At 43.2% G+C, this 13,010-nt stretch overlaps 1 protein-coding gene across 1 annotated transcript in view; it reads right to left on the bottom strand.

Annotated features, from left to right (window-relative positions):
* The window catches only part of LOC138510283 (transmembrane channel-like protein 2-A), a 614,464-nt gene extending 605,312 nt beyond the window's left edge, over positions 1–9,152 (bottom strand). The window contains exons 1-2 of the mRNA XM_069625813.1: positions 8,801–9,152; positions 3,229–3,387 (exon numbers count right to left, since the gene is read on the bottom strand). Of these exons, the coding sequence (XP_069481914.1) occupies positions 3,229–3,387; positions 8,801–9,084 (443 nt within the window). The 5' untranslated portion in view covers positions 9,085–9,152. The remainder of the gene's footprint in view (positions 1–3,228; positions 3,388–8,800) is intronic.
* Positions 9,153–13,010: the final 3,858 nt, after the last annotated feature.

Here is a 13,010-nt window from a genome sequence, read left to right as displayed (position 1 = left end):
TTATTTTATTTTTGTATTTGTAAAGCGCCTAGCAGCTCGGGGGCATCGAGGTGCATGCAACCGGGGAGGGTTTCATTTCAATTGGGAACACTGCATGGTAAGCAGTGTTCCCAATTGAAATGATACTATAGCAGGAATCTTAGGGATAGGAAGCAGACTTGTATCAGTGACAACTGAAAGAAAAGTAAAGTTTCCATTTATTGTATGAATTGTGCAATATGGTGGCTATTGGTCAGAAAAAATATTTTAATCCATTGTGAAAGGGATGATGAATTTTTAAATCTGGATAAGCAACTATTTATTTTATATTACTTCTTTAGAATTATTCCTCTTTATACGTCTTAATCTGTGTATTGTGAAACTTTATAATGTTAGCATTTATAATTGAAGTTAAACTGTATTTCTTTTAATGGCATTGGGATATGAATTTGGATGTTTGTATGACTTTGTGTCGAAATAAAGCTATATTGAATTGTACTGTAATTGTGAGCGCCGTTTGCCATGTGTGCATGGCAAGCGGTGCTCACAATGAAAAGTGAATACTGCCTTATTATTATTATTATTATTATTATTATTTTTATTATTATTATTATTATTACATTCTTTTAAAGCGCATCATGGCCATAGGCCTCAGTGCGCTAACAAATGAACAAACAGATAACAGAAAAAAGCAGTGTCAATTAAGGAGGACCAGGGAGAATCGGGCACAAAGACTACAGGATGGAATTTTTCCTAATTCTAGAATTAACTAAAAGGGTTTTTATTGCTTTTTAAAATGCTAGCATGCCATGGCAGGCAGCATTAACTCACTTTGCACAGAGAAGTGCAAGAGGGCAGGGTAAAAGGTAGCATGTATACCGCTTTTTGCCCTGCACGTTTGTTTCCCACAACGCAAGTGACAAAAATGTTGTCACAGGGAGCCATTTACATTGCAGTGCAAACGAGAGCTCCTTGGTGTTGTATGCCAAAATATTCAAGCACTCTGTTTTCGCCAATATGGAAAGCAAGTATTGGCATCGGAGAAAGGTTGCATAGAACACTTGCATTTTGTTAACCACGTCTAATGAATCCCCTCCACCTGTGTGAATGTGGCTGTTGGTTAGTAACATATGTGCATTGAATTTGCATGCAGGCGTTAATATGTTTCTTCTAAGTCTAAAGGTCTGGTAACATACATTTCAGCAATGCAATTTAAGAAGAAAGCATTGTTATACATTTAGAATGCAGTGGATATTGGATCACCCACACAATATATAAAATTATTTTGATTTTCTAATACAAGGATCTGTACCCCTCCCACTTCACTTTGCAAATCGGGTCCCACAAGTGCAGAACCGATCCTCTACTGTGCAATATCAAGAAACAGGAGAGGATGTATTTAAATTTATATAATTGATCATGGCACTGGAATTAGGATGGCTAAACTCCATTTTACCTCCCCAATCACTTTTTACATTTCTGTCGCTTTCACGGGTTGCAAGTTATCAAGCAATTCTCCTTTAGGCTATTTAACATGCACATTCAAGCCACAGACTGACAAGTTGTCTCTACCTGTGTACACATGCTGCATACAATATATTTTAATTTATTTTACAAAGAACAGTTTATTTGCGCAATATTCAGTTCTACTTGGGGGACAAATCACAGGAAAATGGCACTGGTTTTCATTGAAATTACATCTCACTCATCTTTAAGTAGAGTGAAAGCAGGAGGCAATTCACACTAACAAATTTCGATAGCTAATCCTCATTATGTCAATAGTAATGTATCAGCCGCTGTGCTCTGTGCACGGAAAATGCTGTTTCCTGAAAAAAGTCAAAAACTTGAAGTTAAATATTGTGAGAAAGTACAGTGTGTTTCCCAACTATAATATCAAAGTATTCTAATTAAAATGAACACCCCCTAACAGCAACCACTTCCCTGTTCCATCCCACTTCCAAGACCTAAATTACATTGCGCTTTGTGTCAGATTCCAGCCTCTACGTACGGGTCCCGGTTTTCAAGACAAGCACCCCGGACTCAACATGGCAATTATTCAAGGGGCCTTATCAAAGTATATTTAGGGGGAGTTTTCATACTCACATTTCAATAATTCTTCAAGGCGCAGAGCCAACAAAGACCTTCAAGTGTTCCAAAGGAGTTCACCGTCAGCAGGCCTCTACTGGTCCCTTGCTCCTTTTATTTAAGAAAGAAGAAACTTTGCCCTAGTACTAATAACATTCCCTATTATAACTAGGACCAAGTTTGCCCTGGTGCAAAAATGCATTGAAAGAAGCGTATTTTTGACAAAGTGTAAACTTTGCCCTAGTGCTAATTCCATTAATAATTGCACTTGTAAGAGTGCAAACGTTTTCTAATGTGGCCCAAAGGTTTTTTGCACTAGGTGTTAATAACGTGCACAATTGCACTTCACTACATCAAAGTTTCTGTAATCTGTATGCTGATCATCATCTAGAAAGTAGTTGTGAGCCTCTGAGCGAAAATCAACTCTGTCATGAGGAAATCTTTACATTTAATATCACAACAGAAATCCTGTAATAAGGAAAATTACCCCATGGTGGTAGATACCACAATAAACACCCTTTTAGATTATGTGAATGGCCTATTTGCAAGGGTTACCATGATCCAGTTTCAGAGGCCCCAAAAGGGCTAAACAAGGCAACCTGCCGCAAGTATAACCCGAAAACAAGGTTAACCATCTCATTCTTGTGAAAGTGCCTTCACTCACTTTAGTTGCCTATCATAACCTCATATTCAAATTCTATCCAAGGCAAGCCCCAAGAAGCTCCTCTATGAAAACTACCCCTAATGGCAAAGATATGTGTAACACAACAAGCTGTCCTGCTGTGACTGCCATCAGACACATATATCATAGGATCAGTTACAATCCTCACAACGCTGCTATGCCAGAACATCAAACGCATCCCAACCCATTTGGGTCTGTTTCCCTTCTTCAAGTTATTCTCCAGTTTGTAGCCACTGGGGGCAAATATGTTTGCAGTGCATGGTGAATATATATAATAAACATAAATATTGGTGACCCTCAAGAGTAGTTTCCCATCAGACCATTACCCATTCAATTCAGGAAAACCCCTGGTAAAATGCATTTAGTAATCAGAGTAGAAAGTAAAACCCAAACAGGAGCATTAATTACATACTTTATAGTTGTCTTCATTGTAATCGCTCAATGTCCTGGTAATTTCTTTACCCGTTGAAGTATGCATTTACCTGATCAATGCCAATTTCTTGTGCATTCGCCAAGGCTTGCTCCTTACGCTTGCTATTAATTTCTTCTTTTCTTCCACCTGCTCTTTTAGCCTGGCGACCTCTCCTTCTGACAAAGACTCGTCTGAAGAGTTGGAATCCGATGATGAGGACGAAGATGAGCTAGTAGTAGAGATACAATGTCACACGTAAATGGTAATGTTCATTCACCCCAAAAATCTACAATCTATTACAAATATGGCAAAACTCATTATTAAAATGTGGACTTATTCTGAGTGACATTTGTTAGGAAGCTTGCCTGGTGGGGTCATGGGAGCCATCTTCTTAGAACGCATTACAGAAGGAAAACCATTATGCAGTAAAGCAGCACACTAGTAGTTTGTAGTTTCACAACAAAGTGTGAAAATCACCACGATGAAACAGTGGCTTGTATTACTTTGATTTGGAATTTGTAAAGCGATAATAGCCAACAGGTATCTCAGAAAAGCATATAAACAGGGCACATATATTTCCCATATCGAAAAAGTATAGGAAAGGATAACGGGAACCGGAAAAGTTCTCTGCAACACTCACTTTGCACCACCCTAAGGTAGCTCATGACATTACCATGACCCAGGTCATACAGATGTGCTAATTCAGTTCCAACTGACTCCCACTCACGTTTGGGATCCCCCAAGGTTCCATTTGCTCCCCAGTCATCTTCAATCTATACATGAACTGTTGGGAACTTTCCTAAATTACCACAAAGTAGCCACCCATGAATACGCTAATGCCACACAGCTGGTCACTGGCCCCAATGACATTGCTCACCTCATTGAATGCCTTTCTACTGTCCAGATATGGTTGTCTAAAGCTTACCTCAAATTGACCCCAACCAAGACCGAATTTGTCCTCATTGGTGACCCTAAAACACAATGGGCCTCATTACACGGAAGGCGGTAAGGGTTAACGGTCACCGGGTAGACCAGCCGTTAAAGTTGGGACCCGCAAAGGGACCTTGGTGCTAATTACGGTACCGCAATTTGCGGTACCGTAATTGGCGCCTTCCCCATTCCCATTGTGCCCTATGGGGCAAAAATGGGAATGGGGAAGGGCCATGGAGAAAGGGGGAATTACCGCCCCGCCAACCTTGGAATGGGGTGGTAATTCCCCTTTTCTCCATGGTGGTAGCGGTATGGTACCGGCGGCAACCATGGTGCTGATAGCACCATGGTTTACCGCCTTCCGTGTAATGAGTCCCAATAACTTGTGCAACAATGGCTGTATGGCATGCGCCTGGCAGGATTCACCCCTCAGCTGTCAAACTCACCCAAATACCTGGGATTCATTGCTTACAGTAGACTTTCCTTCCAAGAGCACATAGCCAAAAAGGCACAAACCACATGACTGCAGATCCACACTCATTGCAGTGTGATTTGGCAGGGTTTGGACTTCAGCTGTGACCATTTTGTTGATGTTTGCATCATTATTGTTGTTTCATGAACAACCATAATGATGATTCCTGTGATTTAATGGCGATTTGTCCCATGTTGTTTGTCTGCAATACAATACAGTTGAGTTTGTTGGTCTATCACATTCATGTTGTTCTTCTATGTAATCTTTTTGGTTATTCAATTTCTATGTCACGTGTGTGTGTGTGTGTGTGTGTGTGTGTGTGTGTGTGTGGGTGTGTGCAATCATCTTTTGTACTGCATGTCACACTGGTCTCTTTTTGAGGATGCAAGCAACATCATCATGTCGCATGTGGGAGCTGGCCAGCATGCAACATGTATGCTGTATGCAGGGGTCATGATCACAGACATGCACCGTGGTATTTCAAATTGTGAATGTATTCAGTGTGGCCATCTCAGTCCGTGGATGTGATTGATGCATGTGCATCCGATTGTCACATGTAATTGTGTAATAGTCATGTATCCATGTGTGTTGCCTGAACAGGTCTATCTTTGGCTATGTGTGGTGATGAACGCTGTGCCTTGTTGTGCACATGGATGTCGCACTGTAGACGCATGCTTGCATGTGATGTGGTTGATGGATATGACCACACTACTCATTTGTGTTTGTGATCGTGATTGTGTTGCAGATGTGTCTGTTCTCTCATGGGTGGCGTTGCGATTGCCAAGGCTTTTTTGTGTGGAGCATGGGTGTCACAGGTGTGTTGTGTGTGGTTGTGTTGCCCTGTGATTTTCATAGTCCCAGTGATGGTCAATATTGGGGATATATGTGTGGCCGGATTTGTGGTTTAGGCAGGGTTGGATTATTTTCACACAACATGACTGCTGATGCATGTGTTACTCACCAAAGGGAAGTCCCACATCTGTAGGTCTGATTGGTGTGTGCATAGGGTTGTTTGTGGCTCTGCATATGCTTGGGGTGTATGTGTGTCAACAGCAGCACACGTGGCCATTGTATGTGGCCATTGTTTCTCCATAGGGTACTTCATGTGGTGCTTATCTGTGTAGTATTTGTATCTGGACAACCAGTGTACTCGGATTGGTGGGAATGTGATGTCACAATGATCCCTCACATTTTAAGGGATGGTGTGGCGGAACATTGAAGTGGGTGTGCATATATGGCCTTGGGTCATGGACATCATGCATATTTGTTGATGCAGGTCATGTGGTGTGGTTCTGCTCAGGAGGGGTGTTATGGTTGCCCAGTAGTTGGTACAGGCATATGGTGTACAAATCAGTGGTTTTGGTGGTGGGTAGTGCAAGTTAGATCAGTGACTGTGGACACTCATGTACAAGGGGACACACACAGGTTGTACTTTAGATGTGGTTTGCTCAATGTCCATGGACAGGTTAAATTTGGGTGTTGTGGTTGCACACTGGAGGTGGTGTGACTTCTGGTTGGGTTTTTGGGGTATTGTGCTGGGTACTGGCATGCCTTTGATTTTGATTTGACTACAGGGCAATATTCATGTGGGGTGCAGTCCACGAGTGACACTGCCTGTAGTGGCCCTGCCCATGGCCACAGTCCAGCCCTCCATGCATTTGCCTTGCCTGTACGTCCAGCTGATGTGCTTAGTTGTGACTCACATCCAACTCTGGACAGTTTGTTGGGCTTGGTGTGTCCCCAGTGGTGTGGATTGATAGGAGAGTGTGTCATGATCTACCTCACGGGGCACATCAGGCTATTACCCTGATTAAAGCATTCTGAAGGAAGTATTGATTTCAGTATTATAAAAGGAATCCTTTAGAAGAAAGGATGTGTGGACGTCGTTGGCGTGATGACGTCATTGCGAAGTGAACGTTTCATCTGATGTTTGCAAGCCACGCCGAAGAAATACAGGGAAAGACCGAAAGGCTAAAGAAATGTAATGGATGGCGTTGTGCGCATTGGAGCTTTTATATCCATGGATAGTTGGATTGCTACGTGCGTGTGCGTTGTGATGACTACAGCTGTGTTTTTGTTCGCTATAAAAAAAAAGGAGAATGTTTGGCTGGCAGCAACGTGGCACATAAGGGCATTATGTCAAGGCCATAAAGATAATTGTGGAATGTCTGTACAATTACCAGCAAGGCATGCTGATAACAATCAGTGCATCGCTCTTCAGGAATGAGATACTCCGCATTGGCTTCTTAATACGGCACTGGAAGTAATGGGAGCAGGTATAAAAAAAGAATGAATGTGCCGTCTTTGGAGACCAATGTAAGGATAAAATAAAGTGTAAAGAGCAGCAGCGTTAGTATAGCGTTTCTATTTTATTTTGGGTGCAGTAAATAGAGTCAAGGTACTGTTTTTCTTTCATCATTAATGAAAGTGAGTGGTGTTCTTGGTGAGGACATATTATGTAAGTTAGTGTGTATTTGATTGTTAGTTTAGTTGTGGTTGATGAAGTTTAGCGGGCATGGCAGGCCCGAGTCTCCGTGTGGCAGGCGCAGTGGAAGGAGTGTATGTCTCAGGTAAGAGTTGCGAAGACGATGGAATGTGGTTTGTTGTTGGTTAGTTCTTGCAGGTGGTAGCTGTGAGATTCAGGAATTATGCCAGGGGCAGGGACGCACAAACACCACGGCTTTGGGTCTCACTTGTGCATCAGTCTCTCCTCAGTTAAATATGACAATGCATTCCTGGGGGGCACACATGCCTGGGGTGGGGTGTTGGATTCCTGCCTTCATGTGCACACATACAGGTGATGGCTGGCCATCCACATGCTGCACCACACACCCGCTAGCAGGGGTGGACAGTTCCCATCCACCGGTGTGCTCCCACTGGTATGTGAGGATGGTGACAGCCAAGTGACATATATCTGGCATGGACATGTGCCCTATGTTTTGATTCAAGGGGGATGCATGGGTACTGTGTTGTACAGTTTTGCACCTTGTGTGTGCTGGGCCTTTGAGGGGGATACATGTGTGTGGGATTATGTATGTGGTGTGTGTGTGGTGTGGTGATTGGTGGGAGTACAGGGTTTGGGGTTTTTGGGTGTAGTGGGTATAGGTGCAGTTTGCAAGTAGTGTGGCTCTGTTTTTTTGGTGTACATGGGATAGGCATGATGGGCGTAGGTGCAGTTTGCATGTGAGTGTGACTCTGTTTCCTGGGTGTACCTTGAATAGTAATGGTTGGTGTAGGTGCACTTTGCATGTGTGTGGCTCTGTTGCCTGTGTGTGCCTCGGGTAGGAATGGTGGGCATAGGTGTACTTTGCATTTGGGGGTTTTGTTATGTATTTTGTGGAGTTCTTGGTGGATGTCATGGGTGCAGGTGGTGGTGGTCATTGCTTGTGGGTACACATCATGCTATTTTTTCGTTTTTCAACTTCATCTGGTATCACGGGTTGAAATGTGTACAAATCTGTCAGTTTTGTGGCTCCTTTCTTTGCACGAGGGGTGTGTATGGGCGTCTCGGGTGCAATCCTATATGATTTGCACTGTTGATCCCTGCTTACGCTTGTTTCTGTAAATCGCCTACTCCCTCGATTCCTTTCTGCCACACAATCCTAATGCACCCGCTTACTTCAATCTGGCAATGATACAGTTGGTTTGACTAAACAACAAATAGGTCTGGCTAAACAACAACAAATTGAGATAAAAAGTTAATAAGGCTGACTGTGCAAAATGAGTCAGACTATGCGATTGATTTGATGGAGAAAAACAAATTAGTAAAATCAGCGAGTCATGTTTTTCTTGCTTACACCATGTGTTTGGTAGTTCTAATGCCTTTGCTTGGACACTTGCATCATTTAATCTCCACAACACTTACACACTTACATGGATCAGCAGGCACATGCGCAACAACGGTTTTAGCAATCGGTTCATGTGTTTTTGCCACTTGCACAATGCACTTTCAATGTAAACTGTGTCTTACTACAAGATGGCGCTCAGAGGTAATTAGCAGGTTCAAAGATCATGTATGAGCAAAATGCCTATTTCATCCACAAACCTAGGAGGAACATAGCTCTTGTGATAGTCTCCCACATGGTTTCAGATTGTTTTAGCAAAGGAGATTTGACTTCCAATTTGAAAATGGGAGCTTGAGTATTTCGAGGATGATTGTAATAGCAAGGGACCTTTTAAAGCAATTCGCAAAAAGAAGAGATTGCACACGCGTTATTCGGGACACTTGACACTTCTGTACCTGCTGTCTTTCTTTTTCTTCTTGTTGCCATTTTTGTGTCCTTTGCCTGCTTTGCTTCCCTGCTTGCTTTTGTTTTCCTCTTCCTTTTGCCTTTTAGTCTTTGATCCTTTGCTTTTGTTATCAGCCTGTCCATTCCTCTTCTTCCCTTTGGGCTCCTCGGTCTCTGAGTCACTCTCATCCTCACTGTCCTCGTCTTTTGCTGGTTTCCTTCTGACAACCCTTTTTCTCCGGGGTGCATTATCTTGCTCCTCTTCTTCACTTCCTTCCTCTTCGTCGCTGTCCATTGCTTTCTTTGCATATCGAGCTCGGCCTCTCCTGGGATTGATGACTTTTTTGGGCCTTTCTTCCTCTGAGTCATCTGTAAACCAAGACAGTTTAAACCATTACACCAAGTCTCTTGTAAAAAGAAATACATGGAGCTTGGTACATCCATACAATGAAAATATGTATAACGTCATTCTGCGTTCAGCATTCTGTACTTGCACAAGCTTTGGGCTGAAGCATCATGGATGAACTAAGGTATCCCCATACCTTGCTGCTTAAATTATAGTCCAAAATGTGTCCCCCCTGGTTTGCGCCAGCCCCCTTGATTACAGTAATGGACATTTTTTGATTTGTAGTGCTTTTTATTATTTGGTTGCCCCTATGTCGACAAATGTTTCGACCCTTAAGTCTGTATCAAGATAGGGATTCGCATCATATTGACAGTCAGCATTTGCATTGTGTTCCTCTTGATAAAATGAATTGCTCAATTGTATATTTAGTTAGCTCAAGGCTTTCATCCTGTTGTTCCCACCTTTTCAGAGAAAGGCAAAGTGGTGTGGTGGTGACAGCCCCATTATAAGTATCGCATAACGGGACTGTCAATATGCTGACTATGATACGAATGAATTAAAACGAGTACAAAATCTTAATCTTACACTAGACACTAGAAAAACCTTCAAATGTGCATGTGAAAACTCCCCTGTCCAATCACCACCACTTCTGTTCCACACTGGCTCTAAAACCATGTTGAAGGCCATATATGTTTGACCTTTGTGTTGCTGTATGTTTTGTTTACTTTTTATTGCATTTTAAATTGGAGCATTTTAAGCTTTTGACATATTTGACAGTTTTTTCCATGAAGGAAATATACATCTTTACTTTCAGTGTTCTTTATTTTTGTGGAGTTATTTTTACTTTGTATCTTTTAATCGTGGTTGGAGGTGTTATATACCTGGTTGGAAACCTGGGTGCCACCTGGAGAGCTAATTGACTCCCAGTATGCATGTAACTGACTGGATGTTGGTTTTCAAGTGTTTCCTTGTTTTGTTTTCTTTTTTTGTCTACATCTTGCTTTTCCAGAGGGTCTTGTGCACCATCTAAGGGTGCTAGCTCTAACACCCAGGACCCTGCCTACATCTTACCTAGAAGCCTGGAATCCATTTGAAGCACTGTGATTGGCTCCCAGATGGTCATGCAACTGTCCCCCCTTCATGTGTTTCCCATGGGCGCCCAGCCTGGGCGTCTGCATCTCAGGGTCAAATGTAGCAACTGGTAACTCCTGGTTTACAGGTTCGGACTGCAATCGGTTTAGGGCCAGAAACCCTGTCTCAAGCCAGGACTTTGTTGAGCCCACTTTTTACCTGACTTCTGCTTCCATCCATAGGAATCCTTCCACACACTGACTACGTATTCACCACGGAGCATATGTTACCTAACAAGATTAAGCATCAATACTGTTATGGTCCTGTTAATTGTGTTTTGGTCCGTATAGCCCCGTTCTAGTCCAATTCAGAACTTACGCTTGTTGTTTTTCAACCAACCATCCCCCTTCTGTTTCCTCTCGCCACCTGCCGTGTCTGTCTTTTGGGCTGGCTCCGCCTTCACTCGCCTATTTCTTTTACCATCTATCATGCACCTTGACTTCACGCCTTATACACACTCATCTTCCCTTCTCTGATAGCCTTTAGTCTGAACTCACTATAACTGCTGACTTACTCTTCCCTCTCCCCATCTCCCTACTTCTCCTCTGCACCCTCACCTCTCAAACACGATGCTCCCTCTTCCCTGGGCTAGCAAGCTCATCTATCACCCTCACCTACTGCCTATCATCTACTCCTGCCCCCACCTCATTTCATTCTTATAATTAGACTCTACAATGCTCAATCCCTCTGCATTAAGCATCATTACATCACTGATAACTTTGACCCTTGTCACCTCAAACTTTCACTTCTTGATATCACAGAAATCTGAATGTCTGCTCATGACTCTGCTACACTGGCAGCATTGTGGGGTTCCTTATCAATAAGATCCTTAACACTGCCCCATACTCCTGTCTGAATTCATCTCTTACTCTTTTGAATATGCCACTATTCAAATCCTCCCTCCGACTCCTATCACTGTTTTAGCTTGTTATCCACACCCTAGTCCTCTCAACTCCCACTCCCCTGATCTGAACTGTGTCTGTGAGTCACTTTCTACCAACATCCCCATTGATATTTGGGGAATTTTAGCCTCTGCAGCAACCTGCCCTCAACTTAACTACTTCTGATGTGACTTTTCCCTCTACTCCCTCCACGACCAGTCTACCCATTCTGATGGGAACTCTCTTGACCTAGTCTTTCTCTCTAATTCACTCTCCTCCTCTGACCTCACCATTGACCTCTCTCCCTCTGATCACTCCATTGTTCACTTTAACATGTTGGTCCCCCATTCTCTTCTCCTCCTATCTCCCTTCATTATTGACTAAGAGGAAATGCAGGACTCTCTTGCATTTTACCCTGACAAAGTGACGACATCTCTCCTGTCTCTCTCTCCACTATTCATTCTTCTTCCATTGACCATGCTTTTTCTGAATTTCACTATGCAGTTATGACTCCCTTTTGCCAACGCTATCCTGTTCATCCATTCACATCTTCCTGCCCACATCCTCAGCCGTGGATCACTTTTTAAATTCCGACCCTCAAAAGAAAGATGTGCAGTGATCGCTGACGCTGGCACAAATCACTGACTACTACCCTACCTCTCTTATTGAATTTGCATCCATCCTTTGCAGTACCAACCAATTTTGCATTCCGATGGGACTGTTTGCTCACCAAATTCTGAAACACTTAATGACACATTAAAAGTCGCCCGGTCGGGGACTACCATACCGTGTCTGCTGCCCGATATCTGTGGCGGAGATGCCAGTAAATCCCCACTTCAATGGACTCCATGGGATGGGGATACCGCAATCACCAGCATCGGTAATACTGGCAAGAGTCTGCTGGTAGGATCCTGCACTACTGGGTCAGACCAGCAGGTAGATCACAGCCCTACTGGCAGGCTTGGAGTTTGCCGCTCTGGAAAGTTACTGGCACCTTATTTCCCTACCGGCAAACTCATAATGAGCCCCTTCGTTTCAATCACCTGCTCTTATATCTCTGAGCTATTTAAAATTGTTCTCTCTGCTGGACTCCTCCCTCCATTCTTTAAATCGGCAACTGTCCTATCGGTTTTGAAAAAAAGCCTCTGCTGACCCAAACTATCACCCAGTTTCCCTCCTTCCCCATTATTCAAATGTCCTTGAGTGGGTGGTCTTCTAGCAGATCATAAGTACCTTGAGGATAAGAAACTGTGAGATCCACTTCAATCTGGCTTCCATAGTAAACATTCCACCAAGACTGCAGTCATGCATGTCTCCAACTTTCGCTCTGATGCAGACCACTACAGACTGTCTTATATGTGTATTCTTTTAGACCTCTCTGCTGCTTTTGACACTATTGACCACGTCTCTCTCCTCACTCTCCAGGACCTTGGTTTTCACAAATCTTCGCTTGCCTATAGTGCCCACTACCTGGAAGGTTGATCCTTTAAAATCTCCTGGAACCTGTAAACCTCTGTCCTAACCCCTCTCCCTTTGTGCGCCACCAAGGATCAGTCCTTGGACCACGGCTCTTTATCTTCTATACCACTCCACTAGGAAGACTTAACTCATCCTTTGACTTTCATTATCACTGATTTGCTGATGATCCTCACATCTTTTACTCTGATCTTACTTCACCCTTCCATCCTACTTGTATGAATTACCAACTGTCTCACTGCAATTTGTCAGTGGATGGCTCTCTGCTACCTCATCCTGAACACTTAAAGAATTGAAGTCATCTATCTTTTGGCTTCCAATGCCATCACTCCCCACCCCTCACCTGTCTCCTTCACACCTGACCTTCTGTATACCTCAAGCAAGGCC

The sequence above is a fragment of the Ambystoma mexicanum genome, chromosome 6p (genome assembly GCF_040938575.1).
Source record: "Ambystoma mexicanum isolate Mex_15411 chromosome 6p, UKY_AmexF1_1, whole genome shotgun sequence".
NCBI classification, from domain to species: domain Eukaryota; kingdom Metazoa; phylum Chordata; class Amphibia; order Caudata; family Ambystomatidae; genus Ambystoma; species Ambystoma mexicanum.
This window is presented reverse-complemented; position numbering and strand designations above follow the sequence as displayed.